General features: G+C 38.1%; 2 protein-coding genes across 5 annotated transcripts in view; one reads left to right on the top strand and one right to left on the bottom strand.

Moving 5' to 3' along the window:
- Positions 1-139: 139 nt before the first annotated feature.
- MASTL (microtubule associated serine/threonine kinase like) lies at positions 140-20942 on the top strand. The gene is made up of 12 exons (XM_052804767.1): positions 140-510; positions 2579-2716; positions 4161-4300; positions 5114-5202; positions 6554-6660; positions 6993-7125; positions 7713-7885; positions 9064-10296; positions 12279-12417; positions 15513-15626; positions 15717-15818; positions 18264-20942. The coding sequence occupies exons 1-12, from the start codon at positions 163-165 to the stop codon at positions 18419-18421; spliced, it is 2874 nt and encodes a 957-aa protein (XP_052660727.1). The 5' UTR covers positions 140-162; the 3' UTR covers positions 18422-20942.
- Positions 508-21859, bottom strand: part of ACBD5 (acyl-CoA binding domain containing 5) — a 53522-nt gene continuing 32170 nt past the window's right edge. For 2 of the 4 annotated variants that reach the window (XM_052804809.1, XM_052804847.1), the window contains one exon: positions 508-948. In XM_052804809.1, coding sequence (XP_052660769.1) covers positions 918-948 — 31 coding nt within the window. In that variant the 3' untranslated portion in view covers positions 508-917. Of the gene's footprint in view, positions 949-2073; positions 2183-7055; positions 7075-21859 lie in introns of those variants that run through there. The other 2 variants (XM_052804832.1, XM_052804839.1) reach the window with 2 other exon arrangements.

The raw sequence follows: 21859 nt of genomic DNA, 5'->3' as shown, positions 1-21859 counted from the left end.
ATGCGCTTCGGGGCGGGTACGTGAAGCGCCCCAGCGTTGCCCGGAAGCGTGAGCGAGGGGGCTGCCCGCCGCAGGGCCCTCGGCGGCCGGCCGCACGGGAAGGCGGGGCTGCGAGGCACAGCTTACCGCCCCGCCGCTCCGGTCGCCATTACAGACGCCTCCATGCGACCACAACGGCCGCCGCGCGGGCGCTCTCGCGAGAGCACCGCCCTCCTCCTCCGCGCCCGCCCGTTGGCCGGTGACGCCGCGCGGCGGGGCGGGGCGGGCGCCGCTTTGAATCGGCGCGGGGCGCCGGGGCCCAGGTGTGACATGGGGTCGGTGGAGCCGGCGGCCGGGGCGCGGCCGGAGGAGGAGGGGGACGCTACCGCCGCCACAGCTGGTGGCCCGAGGCGCATCGAGGTTCCCCGGCCCCCCTCCATCGAGGAGTTCACCATCGTGAAGCCCATCAGCCGCGGCGCCTTCGGGAAGGTGTACCTGGGCCGCAAGGCGGAGAGGCTGTATGCCGTGAAGGTGAGGGGCCGCGGCGCTGCCGCCCTCAGCTTTCGTTTAAGCCCGTGTGGGAAAGGGAGGTGCCGAGGGGAAAGGCAGACGCCCCGCGGAGGCCTGCCCCGGCATGAGTCCCCCCCGCCTTCCGACACTCGGGCTCTTGGGGAGCTGCCGCCCTTCTGGCAGAAGCCTGGGGCCTGGGAGACGCCTTGTCCGCAGAGGCTGCGTTTAGCTTTCCCCTCGCGTCCCTCTTCGCCTGGAGGCATGGGTTAGGAGGCATCTGGTAACGACAGCTGCTTTTAGAAGTCCCTTAGATGTCGAGGGAACTACGCCAAGAGTCTTCCAAAGCGTCTGTGTGCTATTTGCTTCTTGCTTGTAGATACTTGTTATAACTGAAGACATTCAGCAGTCGTGCCGCTGGGAGGGCGTTCTCACGTTTGTTCGTGAATGAAAAGTCTGCTTCTGAGATGCATAAAGAGAGCAAATTATAAGAAGGGTTTTTGCTGAGTGCACGTTTAAAAAAAACTGTTGCGTTTTCTTTGTTGATACACAAAGGACTAAAAACTAGGCTTGTCAGCAGTAAAAACTTTACCGATGGTTTGTGTGAACTCGACTTTGCAATTAAAAGGATTATAACCAGCTGCGTAGTACACAAAAAAGGAAATGTAAAAACGGTCATGCAAAATAGACATTGCTCTTCAGAGCTACATATGTCTACTTACATGTTTTTATTATAAGCGTTTTGAGGTGAAAGCTTTTGTGTAATTCCTTTATCACTATTGCAGTGCAGTTTATGGATTGTTCACCGCTATAGCATTTACCATATGCTAAGTATTTGCACAGTTAAGGTAGATGCTTATTAAAAGTGTAGTTCCGTGCATTCTGTGTATGTCTTGGAATTTTTTTTTTGTATCAACTTTGATAATAGTGATGGTAGCTGTGGAAACTAACTTTCTGCAGTTTAGGTGTGCATATAGAGTGGTTCAATTACGTTACTTTAGTATCTTACACAAGTTTGTTGAAAGTATTGTGACCTAAGAGCTTTTGTGTAAATCCTTTATTGCTATTGCAGTGAGACTTATGGATTATTCAAGCTACTGAATTTAACGTATGTTAAATATTTTTACAGTTGTCAACACTTAACATAGAAGTTATCAGTTTACACTTCTTATGTCTTGCTATTTTTATATGTTATCAAATTCTGTTATTGAATAGTGGCGGTAGCTGTAGACTCAACTTCTTAGAGTTGTATTGCTTAGAGAATGGATAAATTAAACTTGCTTTAGTATCACCATAGATATCCAGACCAGAGATGTTGAAGGTGGGCAGACTTCCAATGCATATGCAATGCTTGCCTAAATACCTATCAGCTGTGCATCTTTTATTCAAGATTAATATTGAGTGGGCATCAACATATAGTGGAGTAATTCAATACAGGAATTAGAGCCTAATTCATAGTTAAGCTTGTTGTTTCTTCATTGTGAGTTGCATGCCTCTGAGGCTTCTTCCCAAGGAAACAAAGATTTGTTGGGTGACTTGATTGTATATTTTAAATTAAGCACAGAATTCACTTACTTTCTCTGCAAAGTTAAGAATTAGAGGCTGGAATAGTTGCAGTCTTGCACTTGAGGATACCAAGATGGCATGACTTACTGCTGCACTTTCTTTTCAAGCCTCGGGCCATATATCTCAGCCTCTGAAGAGATGGAAAGGCTTGGGCAGCAAGTGTATATCTTGGCATTGAATACTTTTTCCTGGTTCTGAGTTGGGTACTGTGGATAAGAGGATTAACTCGGGGCAGCTTCATTTCAGATACAGCCTAAACATTCATTTTTCCAGTGTGCACAATTGCAGTAAATATTGGTAGTGTGATTTCCGTTCAGGACTGAATTAGGAGAGCAATGAAAAAGGTTCTCTAATAACCTGGGGTTTAAAATTCTGTCTTTATTTGAAGTTATAGCTCTGTTTTATATGTATATATGTATGCAAGTTTGAGGTACAGAGAAAAATGAATTGACTGAAGAACTGCAGGCTAAGCAAAGAAAAGAAAGTTTATCTACTTGATTTTGGCTTGTTTTGTTTTTTTTTTCAGGTGATGAAAAAAGCAGACATGATCAACAAAAACATGGTTCACCAGGTCCAGGCAGAGAGGGATGCATTGGCTCTCAGCAAAAGTCCTTTCATTGTGCACTTATACTACTCGCTTCAGTCAGCTAATAATGTCTATTTAGTGAGTAAATAAATGGCTGTGGTGTTTTATGATAGTGTTGAAAATGGAGTGAAGAACTATATTCATGTCTGAAAACACATTTTTATGTCAGTGTATGGGTATTCCTTAGTCACTTTTACATTCTTCTTTCTCAGAATGGTTGAACAAGTGAAATGATTGAGCTTTTCTGGTACCTTTACGATCTTTCTACCTGTGTTCCCTTTTTTTTACAGGAGTGTCTTTTCTAATAGCTAATCTGTCTTAGGAACATGCAGAAATCTTAGGGAAAACAAAACAAGAAACCATTCTGTTCAAGCAGAATCCAAGTGACTGAAAGACACCCTGTGGCTCACTTAAAAGAACATCTGTTTTACTTGTTGCCTCTGCTCAAAATTTGTTATGGTAGTTGGCCAATGTGACAAGAGGATAACTGAATGGCAAAACTAAGTGCTAGTCCACATGGAGCACTGTGGAGTACAGTAGGACTTGAATATGGCTTTATATGCTGCCTCCACATAAAGGTAGTATGGATTAAGACTGTACAGAGGGTCTATCGTAATTTGTCTGGTTTGCTGTAAGCACACACAGTGAACAGCTTGATTAAATTCTATGGCGAGGTTGCTATGCACTCCTACAGTGCATTTTGAGTGTAAATGAAGGCTTCTTTTCCTGGAATCTCTTAACTGCTGTGTGGAGTAGAGGAGTTCAGGATGAAGGATTTGTAAAGGAGATGCTAGTCATATATATGGAATAGTATTGTATGTTGGAATCTAAGTACTAGTGAGATTTTTTGAGCAAAACCCCATAAACTCATTCTTGTCATTGAAGAATGAGTTTCTGAAACCCCACTGACTTTTCTTTTGAGTATGACATGGGCCATAATAGTGTGTGAGTTTGCATAATTTTTTCTGGATGTGTATGTTTTTTTTAAACACTCTTTTTCATGTCTTAAATGCACAGTAGCTCTCACTGTATACATTTCTGGAAATTTGCGCTTATTTCGCAAGGCTCAGGTCTGAATTTAATATTGTGTATAAACATTTGCAAAACAAAATCCTTAAGATACCTGCTCTATATAAATCAAAATATTAGTGGTCTTTGGCTTCAGGCCTTGAGTTCACAGAAGTCCTTTGCAATTTATTTTCTATAATATTGAAATCTTTCAGAAGTTAATTAAAAAGCTGACTACAGTAGTTATTTGAGAGCTAACTACAGAAAGTAGGCTAGGCAAATAATATAAAATAAGTAAATGGTCTATTAAAAGAAAATGTTTCATGTCCTCTGTCATCTGAAGCTTTAATTATTTTATCCAAGTGAAAAGTATTGTGTGGGAAATGAAGTTCGCACAAGGAAGCTTCTATCAGCTTCTGCTCTTTGAAAATATATTTTCCTAGGGGTAAAAGCTATTTTATATTTTACTTGCAAATTTGAAATGTGTTTTAAAATGTTAAATTTTGAATGGCAGGTGATGGAGTACCTTATTGGTGGAGATGTCAAATCTCTTCTCCATATTTATGGATATTTTGATGAAGAAATGGCTGTTAAGTATATTTCTGAAGCAGCGTTGGCTCTTGACTATCTTCACAGGCATGGGATAATCCACAGGTAAAACCTACTTCTCTCTTTTTTTTTTTTTTTTTTTTTTACTTACAAATAAGTATTTGGTAGTTTGGGTTTTTAATTTTTCACTCAAACACATAACCAATCACCATTTCATAGTAACAGCTACCTCATTTGCTAGAGTTTCTGGAAGCTCTTTTCACATGTGTACACTGCAGCAATATCATGAAGCAACACCTAAAATAAAATCTGTCCATATATGTTAAGCAGACAAATATACGCTGCTTTCCCCTGCCTGCATGCTGTTCCCCCAGTACAGTGGTGTATTAGTAGCTATGCTACCTTCTAGGTCCCCTCTATCTGTGGCTTTTAAATGACTGTTAGCTCAGGAACCCTCTGCATACTGCAAGCATGTAACTGTAGGACAAAGGGACATTGACTACTCTAATGCTCCCCCTGTAGTGAGAGTTCTTTACTGCATGCAGTGGTACTACAGAGAACAATCATGAAAACTTTTACTAGAGGTTTGCTTGTCATGTGTAGGAGCTACACATTAGTAAATGTTGTGATGGTAGTACTTATGAAGAACACTGGTTAAACCTGCTGAAACACAAAATGTACAACTCTTGTGACATGCACGGTGGTTTTACAAGGCCTGAGACATTTGTACAATATTTAGTGCTAGGTATGTTTAATTATTTTGGTGTATTCCTCCAGTTGGAATCTTCTGCTGGTTAAGAGATGTTACTGAGAAACAGCTATAATCAATGTTTTGTGTTTGAGTGTTTCTGGTCAGTTAACCTTCTTAATATTGCTCAGTTGTCTTTTTGCTGACTTCAACTTTATTCATGTCTTCAGGGATCTGAAGCCAGACAATATGCTCATTTCTAATCAGGGCCATATAAAGTTGACAGACTTTGGGCTTTCCAGAGTTACTCTAAACAGAGGTAAGATTGTCTGTATCCTTTTGGTTGTATTGGAATGTATTTTTGTGTCACATTACCATATTCTTGAATCCTTTACGTCCCCATAGAGGGCAGCTTTCAATTAAATAAGCCCAAATGTTGCACTAATATCTGATTTCAAGTAGGTAAGTACTGATAAGGTACATGCTAGTAAAGGGTCTGCTCTATGCATTGCACTTCAGAAGCTGTAGTATTTATTCTTTGGGACAAGGTTGTATGAAATATGATCTAGAGCCATTTTTCTTGAGGGGTATGGATTTCAAAGTTTTCTATGGAGTCCACTAAGAGAATTCAAAGGGTGAATGAATAATTCAGGCTTTTTCTTGGTGTTTCTCTGGCTATTTCTGTCCTTCAGTTCATGTTTCTCTGCCCTTGTATATATTAATTTCCAATCTGAACTGGGACCTTCCAGACATTAATGTGAGGGACAGGGGGAGGTGGTGAGTCCCTAACAGAGGATTATAAATCAGCACTTTAGCATACAAACATACTGTTTTCAAGTAGCAGAAAATATAGCTGAATAGTCAAATGACTGTCTGGCACAGGCAATAGGCTGCAGGTCTTACAGTGAATAGCCAGTTCCTGAACTAGCTTGCACCTCCAACCCCTTAACCGTATTAGCCAACTAATGCTGCACAGCACCAGTTCAGTGTTTTGAGACAGCTGCTGGCAAGTACACCCGTTTTATGTAGTTAAAGGAATGTGGAGATTCAGAGTTGTCTATGGAGTTTCTGATTCATGGTTTTAAGAGTATAGAGGAAAATCCTAAGTATACTGTATTTTCTATAATATAGTGCTTTAATTGTGAAGTTCAAATGGGAGAGATTATGGTGTCTACTTGAACATATGTAAGCTATAAGCCTACTTACCTCTACTGAGCAAAAAATGGCATCTAAGGTTAAATTTTCACCTATGAAAAATTTGTCTGCAGCTTTTTTTGAGATGTGTTTGGGAAAGAAAGCAGGCTTTGAATCAAATTCACCATCTTAGCCCATAGGCTGGAACTGCTACCTAAAAACCAAAGCTGCTATCAGGTTAGAAAACGTAACACTTACAACATAGTATGCTGGAATAGAAATTGGACTTTTACAGTTTCTATATTTATAAACTGTAATTTTATGGTGGATGTACAGGAGGAAACAATTTGTCTTGAATAGGAATGTATGAGTATGTCTTCACTTGGGTTTGGTGGCTTCTTTTGTATATTTGTTCAGTATGTGACTAAATTTTTTTACCCTCTGGATAAAACTTAAGTAAATGCCTGTAATTTTGCTTATTTAATAGCAAAAGGAAAACCTGACCTGCTTCATAGGGTTTTTTTGTCTGTTTGTAGAGATAAATATGATAGATATCCTTACTACACCATCAATGGCAAAGCCAAAGCAAGACTACTCACGTACACCAGGACAATTGTTGTCTCTCATCAGTTCTCTAGGTTTTGTAAGTAATTTTCACTGTCTTTGAAGCACTTCATTCTTTTAGTTTGCTTACTATCTTAAATGTAATAATAGGAGTGATAAGGCTATTCTTGCACCTCCTCTGCCAGCTGGTAGAATAACTTATATGTTTCCAGTACCTTGAAGTTCTGAAGTGATTACCTTGGATTATATTTCAAATGGCTGACTATAAGTTGTGCTTCAAAAAATTTGGAAAATGGGCATGGCTAAGCTCCAATGTAAACATAATAAAGAATGTGTGAAGTTATACTTTCAGTCCAGGATGTTTTGTTCAGGCTCCATTATCTTTTAACTATGCTTCTTCCTGCTTGGTAGTATACTCCTGTTGGAATGAAAATGCCAGCGTGCAATTCAAGTCAATCATCTGACAGTCTGCATGGAGTGATTTCTCCTTTACCTATGGTCCAAAAGGAAAATACCCCTCTTTCAGATAAATTACTCAAAACATGTGAGTATACCAAGCCTTGTACTGAGTAATACTCTGGCTGCAAGGTGGTGGTCTTTTAATTTTATGTGAGTAGCTTGGACCCACTTGATAAAAGGTGTGCTTCTGTCGGTGTCTTGCTATCTACCATTCTTCTGGTCCTTAAGGTCTGACATGTTTTCACCTACCCTACTTATGTCATCTTTTGATTATTTTTTTTTCAAATGCACAACCACTGAATTCAGAATGACCCTTTAAGATTTTGTAGAAATAGTGTCAGTTCTTGGCATACTTTCACTGAAAATGATTTAATATAGCAATGTGTGCTTTCATTTAAATTGTCTTATCTTGTTGCTTTCTCATTTCTAACCTGAAATGAGAAGGAAGGCTACTATGGTGCCAATGTTCATATTGCTTTTAAATTCTTGCAAGTCCCTACTTCAAAAAAATGAGTGAACTGACTGTGCAGGAAAGATGACGAGAAACTATGACGTCATGCATAGCTTTCCATAACTTCCTTTGATGTGAAAGCTTGACATAGTGTGAAGCTGGTTAAGATATGTTGCCTGTTTATATCAACACCTGAATTTTATTTTGTTTTTCCTCTCAAGATCTTGATACTTCTCAAGCAACTCCTGTGATGCCAGTGAGAAGTTTAACTCCTACTCTACTTCAGTCAAGAAAAAGGTTTGGTACCTCTAGTGCCACTAGTCAGTCGCACACATACCTGTCCAGTATGGGATCAGAATGCTGCAGCAGCCCCAGGTGGGAGAAAGATGTAGAGGTCAGGACTGTTTCATCTTTCCACTATAAATTAAAATCAGCTTGTACTTGTATATGCACTGTTGCAGATCTCTGCTACTTACTTCCCCCAGTTACTTCAAGTGTAGTGAAGCCTTCCTACAGCAGAAGGAGCAGGGGTTGTAATGCTTGCTGAATAGGAGTTTTGGATCAAACTAGTATTATTTTTTCTTCAAACAAATAGTAGTCCTACGCAACATAACAGGAAAAGCAAATGCTATTTAGCCTGCAGCAAAGGAGTGAAAGAGAAGGCTTTTACTGGATGGCAGTGGGTTTAGCCCTGTTCTTCACAAGGTGGGGAATGCTGGGAGCACTGGCTCTTTGGAAGCTGACTTTATGCCTATAGTTTTATTAGCTCAGCATGCAGACAAAAGAATTTTTAAAAGGCAGAACCTGGGAAAAATAGTAAACAAAATACACTTCAAACTTCTACTAGCTATTAAAAAAACCGAAAAAGTTTGTTTATATTACTGAAGGGTTTTGTATCAGCTAACGTAACACCAGTAATTATAGCTGCTACAAAATACTTTCTGCTATTTTAAACTGTTAATGAAATTCTGTACAAATACAGACCTAAAAGAAAATGCTGCTGTGCTATTTAGTCCCTTGCCACGATTCCTATTTAGATCACACACAAAAACGTACGTTTAAAACAATTTATAATTCTTTGTTTTATCCGCCCATTTCCCAAGGCCTTGTTTTTAGTACTGTGCTACCAAAATAGTACTAATATCACATTTTCCTTTTGTCATCCCTGAAGTATAATATGCCACAGGGTAGTATGATGGGGTTCTTTGGTTTCGGCTTTTTTGGAAACTGAGAACTTCTGTAGCTTAACTTAATATAAAATCACACATACAACTTGAACCGCTATATTTCTTCATCCTTAGGCATTTAAAAATACTGCATTTTCTATTGTATTCTAGCAAGCTTATTTTATGTTCTTAAAAAAAGTCAAATTATCAAATTATCCCTTAGTTCTGAATGTTTTTGACTGTATTATGTTATGTTTGTCACTACTGGTGGTTATAAAGAATAAGTAATGCTTGTCAATTTGCAGTTTTTTATGGAAGTGGAAATAAGGTATTTCAAAAGACACATTTCTATAATGCTGTAATCCCATTTTTCTCGATACTCAAAACTTAATGTGCTCATTTGCAGCAAAGTGAAGATGAACTATGTTCTACAACAGGCAAAACAAGTAACAGTGGGTCAGCTCTCATTTCAAATGTAGAATTACCGAACAGCAAAGACATTAAAGTTCTAAAGAAAAAAGAACTGGAGTCTGCCATTTCTCCCATCGGCAGCAGTGATTCTGGCAATAGGCAGAAGCTGGGAAGTGAACACGCTGATATAACAGATACTCCTGTGACCACACTGGATGTGAAAGGCATAGTCAGAAAATGTCTTTCTGAAAATAAGATTTGGGAAGAAAAACTCTTTGTAAATAAAAGAGGTATGACTAATGAAACAGCAGAACAACAGTCACCTTCAAGGCAGAATGAGCCTGTCAAGCCTATCAAAGAGGAAGAAGTTTTTGAAAAGCCAGGTGTAAAAAGAAGCTTTGAATTAGTTGACACTAGTCCTTGCCAGGAACTTAACTATGTTAAAAAAACCAACACAGAATATAAACGAGGCTGTCAGATCTCGGAATTTCCAGCAAATAAAAGGACAGGTTTGACAACAGAAATTCAATCCTTAATGCTTTCTGATGATGGATGCCTACATGACACCTGCAAAAGCAAGGAAGAAGTTAAGAGTTTTATTGGTAACCAGCAAACAGTAGAAAGGTCACTCACTCCAATTATAGCTAAAAATCTTATGTGTGATCTGGATGCAGACTACGAAAAGGATGATAAAAAGGAGTATATGAACTCAAGTTTTTTAGGCACTGATGATGAAAAACCTTTAGGAATCCTCAGTACAGATTCTGACTTATTTCCTGAAATGTCTGTTACAGAAAGCCATTTAGAAAAGCAGCTTTTAGATTTGGACAAAAGTGTTAAAGACCTCTCCTTTGAGGAACCAAATACAGAAGGCATGCTAATAACATCACCGGAGTCCCAAGATGTCTCACAAAACGGAGAGGAAGTATGTACTGTCCAGGACTGCAAGCCATTACATCATGAAAAGGATAATGACCAAAAACACATTAAAGAAACTTACCTTGACACAGTATCTTCTCCTTCAGAAAAGATGATGGAAGCACTGAATCTCTTAAAAAAAAATGCTGTTGTTTTCCGAAGTTATAATAGTCCAATTAATATATCCAATGTATCTGAGCCATGTAGCATGGCTTCCTTGGATATAATGGATCTTTCACCTGTTTGTAGTGGCTCTTACCCAACAGCTATTACTCCATTACAGAAAGGAAGACCGTATCGGGTTTATCAGGTATGTAAGGAGACACGTAGAAACTTTGTGTGTGCATTAGATATTGGTGATCTGAAATCATTTCGCTTGTTAATTTAGGGAAAACTGAAGCAGTTTGAAGTAGTCTGTCGAAGTGACCTTTGCTGACAGGCTTTCACTTACTGCACTTGGGTGGCCAAAATTACAATTTCTGTAAGAGCTTAGCAATAACTGTATATCCACTGGTTTGCCTCTGGCTCAACATGCGTTGTCTGTCTATGTGTCTGAGAAATCATTTGCTCTTACAGTGAACTGGTTAAAAAAAAGTCTGTGCTATTTTGTCTTATCCTATTTTTAGTGCACTGTGGTACTTCCTGTGAGTAATTATAGGTTTCCTGATGTAATGGGAAGTCATTGATTTTCTTTTTTTTTTTTTTTTTTCCTTAAATCCTGCATCCCTTCCAAGACAGTCTGCAAATGCTGTTCAGCTACTAGTAACTCCTATTGTGCCTGCTGGTTTTTGTTTGTTTGTTTGTTTTTATCCTGGTAAAAGTGATGGTGTAATGTGTATTGTCAAGTACCAATTACGAGCCTATTAAAAAGACTGATGTAAAACAGTAACAGCTGCTTGCAGGTTATGAAGTTTTTGCTTTGAGCTTTTTAATCCTTCTGATAGTAAGTAAAAATCTTACTCTCCTGAAGTAAACTAGTGCCCTGATGTGGGAAAAGCAAAAGTATACTTTTCAGTTAGTGTTTCCTGTTTCATTCTGGCATAGCTTTACGAGACCTTTATCAGTTACTTAAGTTCTAGTTGCAGGATTTAAAGCTTTCTGACAGAACTGGCAGTGTGGTGAATGATTTGGTGTACCAAAAGGGGACATTCAAAATGTTATTTTTGGGAAAGCCTTTTTTTTGATGTCTTTGTCTGAATTGCTTGCTTCTGTTTCATCTATGTAAAATTTTAATTGACTATGAAACTTAACTTGCATTCAGCTGAAATGGAGTAAGAGTGGTATGCACGTGATCTCCTGAGAAATAAGTGACTGATGGCATTACACGTTTTTGTAACTTAGAATTGAACGGGAGGATACCTTTTTAATATACTTTTGTGATTCTTTTAAAAATCACATCATTGCAACCTGATTACCTGTAGCCTTTATGGCATAGTCATAATGAATTGATCTCGGCTGCACTGAAGATGAAGTTGGAAACAAAATTATACCAGATATATGGGAATTAAGGGTATATTGAAAAATAAAGAATGAGTCTCTGTGAGATAATTTAGTAGTATCTCCAGGTCATAACAGGAAACCTTTCATTGCAGTCAGCCTATTGGCTGTAAGAACTTATTGATCTCTTTGCAAGCCTGCATATTTTATCTTCAAATAATGTTCCAAATTACTTTCAGAAGGTTTGTGTAGCTGTAAAAAGTCACTAAGTGTAACTTGAGCAGACCTTCATCTGCAGGCATAATGCAACCCATAGGATACAGGTTAAACAATAAAGGGCTCATTTAATACATTTTGAGTACATCTGGTATGCAATATGTGAGAAAATTCAGGATTCTCATTTTTATTTTACAGGCATTTGACATATATGCTTGCTTTTCATTGGCTAATTTTAAGAACTTAGTGCTAAAATTGAAGGTTATTTTGACATTCTATTTAGTAGGTTATCTTCAAATTTGAATTTGAAAGAGGAGTTTAAATTTGAAAGAAGTTTAAGATTGGTTGTTTTGTTTGGGGTGGGTTTTTTTTGAGTCATTACTTGTGGATTTGACACTGGAGGAAGAACTTAGGCAAAAGTTTCTTAAAAGAGTAGGCATCTTAACTTTTCATGCTTCAAGATGGTTGAGATGAAATGGAAGTGCGTTTCACACATAATTTTTCAGGGAATGTACATTTTTGTGACATGTTCTTGACTTGAACTTAAGTATCAACTGTTATACCCATTACTAAACCTGGAGATGGGAGTTTCTCAGCTAGTTTTGTTTGACATCTGAAATCTTTGTTGCATCTTTTAAGACGCCTCATCAGGGAGATGCTGGCACACCCTATAGGACTCCAAAGAGTGTAAGAAGAGGAGCTGCGCCAGTAGAAGGTGAACGCATCCTAGGCACCCCAGACTACCTGGCACCTGAGCTGCTTTTGACAAAGCCTCATGGTAAGACAAACAAACCATGGAGTTTGTAAGTACTTGAAAGGTGACATATTTACACTTCTAAATATCTCTAGAGCTCTAAACCGTTCAAGTAATATGATAGTGAATTCTTTAAAAATACCTAGTGCTTAGCTTTTGCCAACATGGAAGGCTGTGTTTGCTTCAGCTGCTTCTTCCATTTACTTTTTTCACATGACTGTCCAGCACAGCCTTGCCTGCTGCTAATCTATGATTTGGAAGCTGTACTTAGGCAGGCTGAGACTTGTATGTGGCTTAGAAATCACAACTTGCTCATCCTGAGTGTCCTTTAAGATTCTTCAGGGTGGGGAGGGGGAACTTAGTGAAATTTAGTATGAAAGGATTAAGCCTCCAATTATTCTTAGAATGCATTCCATGTTTATGGATATTAAATCGTTATGTGCATCCAGACAAGTTTATGAAGTTGCATTAAAATCAGTTATTGAGTTGAATGACCTCATGGAATGACCTTATGAAACACTTAAGATTCTGACAGGATCTTCCATGCAAGTGGATAGTAGCCATCAGATTTTTTTTTTTTTTTTTGCAAATTACTATAAGAAGATAAAATAGCACAACTTTGAAGTGCATAAATTTCTTTGGCTCAAATCCTGAGCTCCACTGAGATCATCAAAAAGTCTGAAATATTTTCCTGCTAACTTGCAAGAACCATTAACAAAAAATAAATAAATGCAATGTATCCCTGATACATTTGTTGTATTTGTAATTACATTTTATTTCCATCTCAAAAGTATACTTTTATTTTGTAGAGCTAATAGGCTTAGGAAAAGTATACAAGATATGAGATCTTCATTGAGAAGTAGTGATTACTAATCTGTGGAACAGTAAAATTCTGCTGTATGCAGCCAATATAGATTAAATAAAACTGCATGAAGAGACTTAACAATTTAACTGTAATGACTAAAATCACTAAACATATGTAGTTGTTGTTTTGCACTTCCATTCAGGGATCCTGGTTATTTGGCAGGCATTAAAACTGGATAATAGCTTGGAAATGTAATCAATGCTACTTAGACAATGTGAAACTTGGCTGTGATGTGACTTCCATGCAATTATTGTTTTCAGGACTTCAGTGATAACTTGCAAAGAATCTGGGTTTTATGTCAGAAAATGACAAATCGCCCATTACCTTCGGTGAAGCTAGGGTTTTCTGGCTTTGGAACTCAAAACTTTACCTCACTAAATATTTCTGGTGTTGTTAACTTGCTTGTAAATGTAGTTGTAATCCTAAACTATAATAATGTATTACAAAACTATTTTATTTTTATTTCTAACTTTGCTATCTTTCTTTAATGTTGAGTTACTACTATAAGGAAAAAAATCTGCATTCCTATGCCTTCAGAGAATCATACTAGATACTTGATGTTTGTATTTGTTAGGGGTTGTTTTGCAATAATTTTAATGTTCTTGCTTCATTGTCTTTTCATATGCAGGGACTCTAATCTCCGAGTTTGCTATATACTGTGCAGAAATGGGAGTGTTCAGCATAACTGTGAACAGTCAAAGTACAACTAGATCACAATTTAAAAAAAAATTGTTTGGGTGAACAATGTTTCTATATAGAAAGATATGTCCAGTATGCACTCCACATAATGTGTGATGCTTCCACAAAAGGTGCAGGAAATATTGGAATCACTGTGACTAGGCTATCGGAAATAACGTATGTAAGCCTGTGCCTCAGGATTAAAGTTAGCATTCTTAAAGATGTTGTGTAACAGGAAATACACCAGAGACACTTTTTCTCATTGCTTCCTTTCACTTTATACAGTCTGGTTTACTTTGGGTGAACAAGGCTCAGACACTCAAGACCTGGTATTTCCGTTTCTTGCTTCAGATATTGATAGACATGATTTAGCAGGGATATGGTAGGAGTTAATCTAATCTTTAGTTAAACTCTGGGTGGGAAAAATTGTTGCTGAAGCCTGTGTTAGTACATTGTTCAGAGTTGTGATCTTATTAGACTTTGACTGAAGCTAGGAATAGTTTATCTGAACATCCAAGTGCCTCTAACAACATTGGATGTGATCTCACTGCTTATCTTGATATGCTTAGCTCTGTGGGGCACTCTTACTGCTGTTAAAAGTTGCTAAAAGTGCGTTAGATTACTAGTTACACATTTCAGTTTTCAGCATTTCTAAACTTAGCCAATAGTCCTTTTGAAATGGCTCAAAACATTTCTTTACTTAACTTGGAGGTGTCTTAATTTTTTTTATATGTGAAAAAAGCTAAGAAAAACTACACTTACTCTCTCTTTCAAAGTTTGGTGGATTTTTGTTTGTTTGTTTTGGGTTTTTTTGCAGCAAGTGTGGCATCTATTCTTTATACAGTGGAGTGGGCATGGCTTAAAGATGCAGAATGCTTAGAATGCATGCCATGGTGCCTGGGTTTGCTTTGCCTGCTTGTTTTTAAGTAGGTTAATAAGATGGGTTTGGCAAAAAAAACCCCTGGAATGTGGAAAACCAGAATTATTTAACAACAAAGGAGAGATGGCTAGTAACTACACATTGCCCTAATCAACTTTAGTGTAATGGAAAGTAATTCCAGCTTCTTGCATGCTGGCTCATCTCTGCAAGCTGTCTTCAATATTTTGACATAAATTTAGACAAATGAAAATTAAGTTCAATGGCTTGAATTCTTGGAGTCTTCTCAAAGAACAGAGAGAAGGATAGGGGTTACAATATGGAGCACGCATCCAGGCTGTAGAGCAGTTGCTAAAGTCAACTGTTTCTTATCACAAGATCTCTTGGAGAAGTCAGCTCCTGGATTCTCTGTGAAGGGAGTTGATAATTAGATTGTTCTTAAGAACCTCCTTGCTTTTATCAGTAAATCCTGGTATTATCTATAATGAATTAAGGAGCAGGCTGGCTTTAAAAAGCCCTTTAAAAATTTTTAATCTTCTGCATGATAATTAAGTACAACATACTTTGTCTCTTCCTTCATTTCCAAGAAATTTTGCAGGATTTAAACACTCTTCAATTTCTGCCATGGCTAATCTTCAAATCTTTGCAGATATCATTAAACCTTTGTGTTGATGTAATGACCTGGATTTCTCTTACCAGGTTCTGCTGTAGACTGGTGGGCCCTTGGAGTTTGTCTGTTTGAGTTTCTAACTGGAATTCCACCTTTTAATGATGAAACGCCAGCACAAGTCTTCCAAAATATTTTGAAAAGAGGTAATATGTTTTGGTAATTGGGGAAAGTATGTATTTCCAACATTAGTTTTATGGTTTGAGTTACCGACTCATCTGCATCTTTTTCTGTAGATATTCCCTGGCCTGAGGGTGAAGAAAAGCTGTCTGATAACGCCCAAAATGCAATAGATATTCTTCTAACAATTGACAGTACTAAGAGAGCTGGACTGAAGGGTTAGTATTAAAATTCTCTTGTGTTGCAACTGATTAAAAATTTCAAAGTGGTGATGTCCTCCTCCTGAAACTTAGACTAAAACTTTAATGCCTGTTTATGTTCCATGTATAGTGCCAGAACTCTTAACAAGTTGTGGTATTTTCTGTATTTCTTGTGGGATTTTTCCCTTTCAAATAAGGAAATTTGGGCGGGGTGGTTATTCAACTTTTGTTTTGCTTTAATGTTGTTCTGCTCTGGTTGTTTATCTGACGTACCAAAGCTCACTCTTGCTTAACTCAGTAACAGATATCTGGGGGTTTTGACCTAAGTGGTTTTAGGAACCTTGATTAGAAGCCTGTAGTTTAGGAGAGAAGCCTCCTACAAAAGCTAATTCAAAGGAGCTTTTTCTTGGGAATCAGCCTGCCTTTACTGAATGTATAGGGGAACACAGAGTTAGACAATATATACTATACAAAGTCTATATGAAGGACTTTAAGCATTTGCTGTTGTCACAGGGACTCTATCTTACTAAAAAAATTGATAACATGAAGGAAGCTTAAAGTGAGATAGTTTGGAAAAAGAGGAAGAAATCTTATGAGAAAACTATGCAAGAAATCACTAGAGAAGGAAATTATTATAGAAATGCTTACTCATAAATAGACTGAAGGCTAGAAGCTGAAACCAGGCCAATTCAAATTAGAGAAGGCACATGGTTATAAATGAAGATCATGATGTCAACAGGGAATTCTGTGGCTCTTTAATGTCTCCCAAAAAGCATCTCGTGTCTTAATTTGAAGGTGTTTTAGTTAAACACAAGTTATTGTCTTTATTCCTGGATAATAGGGTGAAATCTAGTTGCCTGTCATGCATAGAAATCTAAACTAGATGACATAATGGTTTCTTCCAATCCGAAGTTTTTGGAAATTCATTCTTTCTCAGGACCTTTAGCTGTATCTGATTTCTTTATCCAATTTATAGGCCACTGAAGTGAAGTTGGATGAGTAGCTCTCAGGACAACTATTAAGTTTTCTTCATTGTAATTGAGTTTCTATCACTGTCATCTTCTCCCCCCCCCCCCCCCAACCCACATGCTCTCCCTCTCTTTTATTTCTCCAGCGTGAAGCCTAACTTACTGAGAAATCCCAGTTATGTCATGTCCTAGTGCTATGCTTCTGCGAGTTCAGTCTTTCCAGCTAAGAGAGGCTTTAAAGCAGTATTTGGCAGAGAACACGGGTATCCAAAGTTTGGGGTTTTTTCCCCCCTTCTTCAGAGATGTGGGCAGGAGCTGAATGCCAGCCATGGTACACATTAATGCTTCTTTGGAAAAGACAATGAAGTCCGCTCACCTTTTCAGCTGAAGACAGCTTTCAGTATGTGAGAACTTTCTGAAGAGCAGAACTACATACAGTTCTGAGACAGTGGATCTGTGCAGTGTCCTGCTGCATGTATGGGTTGCTGAAGCTATTAGAAGGACTTAGAAGACTAACTCTCTAATTTATTGCCTTTTGTCTAAAATAAACTTTAATATGGTGCTATATTATTTGATCAGGAAATGTAGAAATAATAAACAAGTGTTAATGTCTTGCTGTCTATCAGCTAAAAGCCTGTGATATGTGCTTAGAAATAAAACTTGCAGTGAGTGTTTTTTCTTTCACCTCCTTTTAAATGTGATTTTTACTTGTCCTATTATTTTTTTATATTTGCTCTTGGTATTTGTGGCGCAGGTGATACAAAACCACGTTTTTATCCCACTCAGCTGAAAAGGTGCTTTCTTGGATTGAATCAAAGTAGCAAAGCCACTTTCATCAGGGAGTGGTGTTTCCAGCTTATGCAAAAGACACATCAGATCCTGTGTGCCAGGAAGTCACCTCCTGGTCAGAATGGACAGGGCAAGGGAGTTCTCCTTGAGTCAGGAAGTCTTGCAGCTTGGTTAGTTATCCCATCTTTGTGCTGGGAAAGAGGAATCTGGTGGTCTGTGGTAACTTCACCATAAGGGTGTTTAGGCTTCTGTGTCTGTTGGTAGGCCAAAGGGGACTGTACAAAGCAGAGAAGGACTGCTGCATGAGCTAGCAAATGGCAGGTGGCCTGGAGTGGAGAAGGGTGGGAGTGACTCCCACATGTCTACTCAGCACAGAGCTTTGGCAAAATTAGAAACTCACTTTGAAGTGATGCTTAAATTTTCTGTGGTGCCCTATCATGACAGGCCCCTAGGGCATCTCTGATCCACTATGTGTACTGCGTAGAGTAGGTTCTCTAGCTAGGGCAAGATGGTTAGTTGGCATGACAATAGCTTCATCCCACTGAGGTTGGGGGTAATTAAAACCCAACTGCAATTTGCACTTTTGTGAATTTCCAAACCAGCAAAATAGAGCACATCTACTGACAGTTATGCACCAAGGGACCAAAGTGACTATGGGGCTTGGACAAAAGGGTGTTTATAATGTTTTTATGAACTTCTGTTTCAGAACTGAAAAATCACCCCCTCTTTCACGGTGTGGACTGGGATAATCTACAGAATCAAACTATGCCGTTTATACCTCAGCCGGATGATGAAACTGATACCTCTTACTTTGAAGCTAGGAATAATGCTCAGCACCTGACTGTGTCTGGATTTAGCTTATAGCATCAAGATAAGTGAACTTTCTCTATGGTTTTGCACACTTACAGGATGTCCTATAACACTAGTTTGGTCTTAACTAAGTTTCCTTGCCAAAATTAGTGTTTTAAGTTATCAGTCTGTTTTTATTATTGTATCCTTTATTCTAAAGTGAAACTACTGTATGAAACTTGGCTGGTATAAAGTGCCTTTGTGCTACTTTTTATCTTGCTTACTGCACCTTACTAAGCGGCCAGAGGGTTTTATTTTTTGGAGCTAGTAACACTTGGCAACAATGGGGCTTTTTTTAATAGCAATGAGTAACTCCAGTTAGGAAGTGTGAAGTTGATTCCCGGTTAACATAATAAGGAAAAGAAAGGACATAAATGCATGCTAATTGTATCTAATTGTAACTTACCTATTGGTGGTTCAGTGTTACGGCAGTCTTGTTTGGGAGTAGTCCTTTCTGACCAGTCTGAATATATATCCACTGTGCAAAACTGATGTTTCTACTTGAGGTGGAAAATTGAAATCTTAATGCAGTGTTGAAATGTCTGTCTTCTGTTTATCTTATCCCAAGAAGGGTTAAAAGAGACAGTGTTGTGCAGAGTTAACTCGGCTAGATGCAGCATGTGAGACTGCCAGTAGTTCCACTGGCTATTATCCTTTCCTAGACAAATGGGGTAGGGAAAGGAAAATTGGGGCAATTCTGTTTAAACAAATGCTCTGTTTTAATTGTTGCATTGTAACCACTTACACTGTAGGAAGACGGACTAAACAGCATACACTTCAGCAATTACTTGTTTTAAATAGAAAATGCTGATTATGTGTGTTTATGCTCACTCATGTCAGATAATAGAAAACAAATGACCTGAATGTTGGCTAACAAGTGAAGTATTATTCATACTGAAGCTGCTATATATTAAACACTATAGTGTACTGCAAATTAACAGACTGTTCTGTAAACTCACAACCAAATCTTAGATTTTACTAGAACTTAAGTTACAAGTGTATATTCAGTATTATAAATCCTAATTAGGGGGAAGTATATTTAAATCTATTTTTCAATGCAACACAAAACTTGCACCTGCTATGTTTTAGATGTTTATTTGTAGGTAATTGTTTAAATTATCTTCAATATTTTTCTTGCATAGGTATCTTTCTCAGCTGAGTTACTGAAGATTTTTATTTTTCAGGTTTGTACTTGTTAGATAAAGATCACTTGTGCTAGATGGTGGTGCCAGAAGCCAAGCATTTTGCTAGTGATTTTTGCCAAGTGGCTTTTGAGTTTCATGAACTGACCCTTCTTGCAGGGGGAGCGAGTTGTCCCTTCATTGCCCTGCTTCCTGGAAGACAAGATTTATTGATGGAATTCTGAGCAAACAGTGTCTGCTAGGCTTCCTGCTGTCCCCTCAGGCAGCTGGGAAAGGAATGGTAATGGTGAAGAAAAAAAAAGTTTCCTAGAAGGACCAGAAGAGAGCTAATTCTTAACAGCTCAGAATGACATATCCCAGTGTCTAGGTGCAATAACTCAAACATAGTGAAACAGAATCTTGGCAAGTTGCAAAACATACAGTGACTCTCACTCCCTTTGCTAAGGACTTCAGTTTCAGAAAACTTGTAAATTGTTGAATCTTACTGAAATTAATGTTATGTGAAAAAGGTGCAAACAGTCTAATGTAATACATTACTAAAGCAGTATCCATTGACAACATCCTCTGAATATGATGAGAAGCTCTTTAGCATTTTTCCTGTGTGTAGTTAGAATATATAAACTGGGGGAGGCAGAGTATCTTTAAGTAATCACTGGTATTTATGCAATTTATTTTTCCATTTCTAGTAATCTTGTTTAAGAAAGCTAGTCTTACAATAATGAATCTCAGTTTCATGCTGAGGAAAATACTCTAAAAATGTGTTAGGAAATAATGTAAACTGAACACCACAACAGCTCTTTGTCTTCAGTGCTTTACAAATGGTTACAACCTGTTCCCACTTTGCAGTATAACAAATTTCCCTCAAGGCAGAAAAAACTAGTTACAGTGGTATGACATTTTAAAGATAACCTCTAACCCCTTGAAATAATTCTTAATCAGCTGCAAGGGTCAAGTAAGCTTCTATTTAAACTTCTTCTTGACCAATCACAGTGAACTACAGAACTGTTTAAAAGTCTTTTAGGTATTCTAATGCTAGTGTATATAGTGCTAGAGATGATAGTACACCAAAACATTAGGTGTAAAGAATCTTGTTAACTTAGTTTTGTTCTTATAAAAACCTCAAACCTTCTTATAAAAACCTTATTCTGAAAGAAAATTATGGTGGTTCTACCATAGTTTTATAATGAAATATAAAAACATAAATTCTGTAGAACAATAAATAGGCCAACTGACAAATCAGATGTTTAATGCAAACAGTTACTACTTCACTGCTGTCTACAACTGTTCCAATTCTGCACAATTAGCACTGAAGACTTGCAATACCCCATTCTCTTCAATATCTTGTATTTATCCTGATCATAGCAAACATGGAGTTGAATTTCTCATGTTGATTGTTGGGGGGGGGAGCTGTTAGAAAGGTGAATCCTAGCTTTATTCTTCAACAGGGAATTCCTTGTCAACTCCTAATCCCCTTGTTTTTGCCCCACTTATTGACTTGAAATACTACAAGGCAAAGTACAAAAAGCAATAATGTAGTAGCTGAAAGATTTAAAAGTTTCTTCTCATTAGTAATCAACCACCACTATTTGTGTGAACTGGTAAAAGTGTCTAGTCCTTAAAAGCTGTAGAATACCATTTGGCAAGTACTCTAGCTGTTACATGGTATTTTTTGAAGGCTTAAACTTTATGTGCATAACCTACATCTGAACTCTGTAGCATCCAGGTTATCTTATATGCTGTGGGAAGTTTGGAGGCCAAGATACTGAAATGCTGCCATGTGTTCTTGAGCTAGTAGGTTCCAGTTTCAGCATGATCAGGTTTACCTATGGTTATTCTTACAGTAAAATGTGTTCTTTTCCTTTTACTTTCTCAAGTTTACTTTGCACACTTTTGTGTAAATACATGAAATAAAATAGTGCAGTCTTGCTGTTGCTTCCTTCTGCATTTTTTTTTTGTCTTAAACTGCCTTATATTTTTGACCCTGTAGGTGTGGCAGGTGAATTTTTACACAAAGAAACCCTGACTGCTTCCCCCTATGCCAGCAAGGAGTGATAATAAGTAGGGAAATAACCTAATACTTTCTAATACAGGTGTATATGCCTGTCAGTTCATAACTTGCTAACACCCTCCTCCAATCTTTATTACAAGCTCCACATGTGTATTTAGTGGCAGGAGAGCAAAGAGTCCTTAGATGGTCTGTAACTCCTGCTGGGAGTCTGCTCCTTTGTGGTAACTAGAATTCTAGAGTCCATCTACATCAGCACTTACAGGGCTACCACAGGCCCAGAGCAGGAGAGAAACAGAGGACCTC

Source organism: Harpia harpyja, chromosome 1 (genome assembly GCF_026419915.1).
Source record: "Harpia harpyja isolate bHarHar1 chromosome 1, bHarHar1 primary haplotype, whole genome shotgun sequence".
In the NCBI taxonomy this organism is placed as follows: Eukaryota; Metazoa; Chordata; class Aves; order Accipitriformes; family Accipitridae; genus Harpia; species Harpia harpyja.
This window is presented reverse-complemented; position numbering and strand designations above follow the sequence as displayed.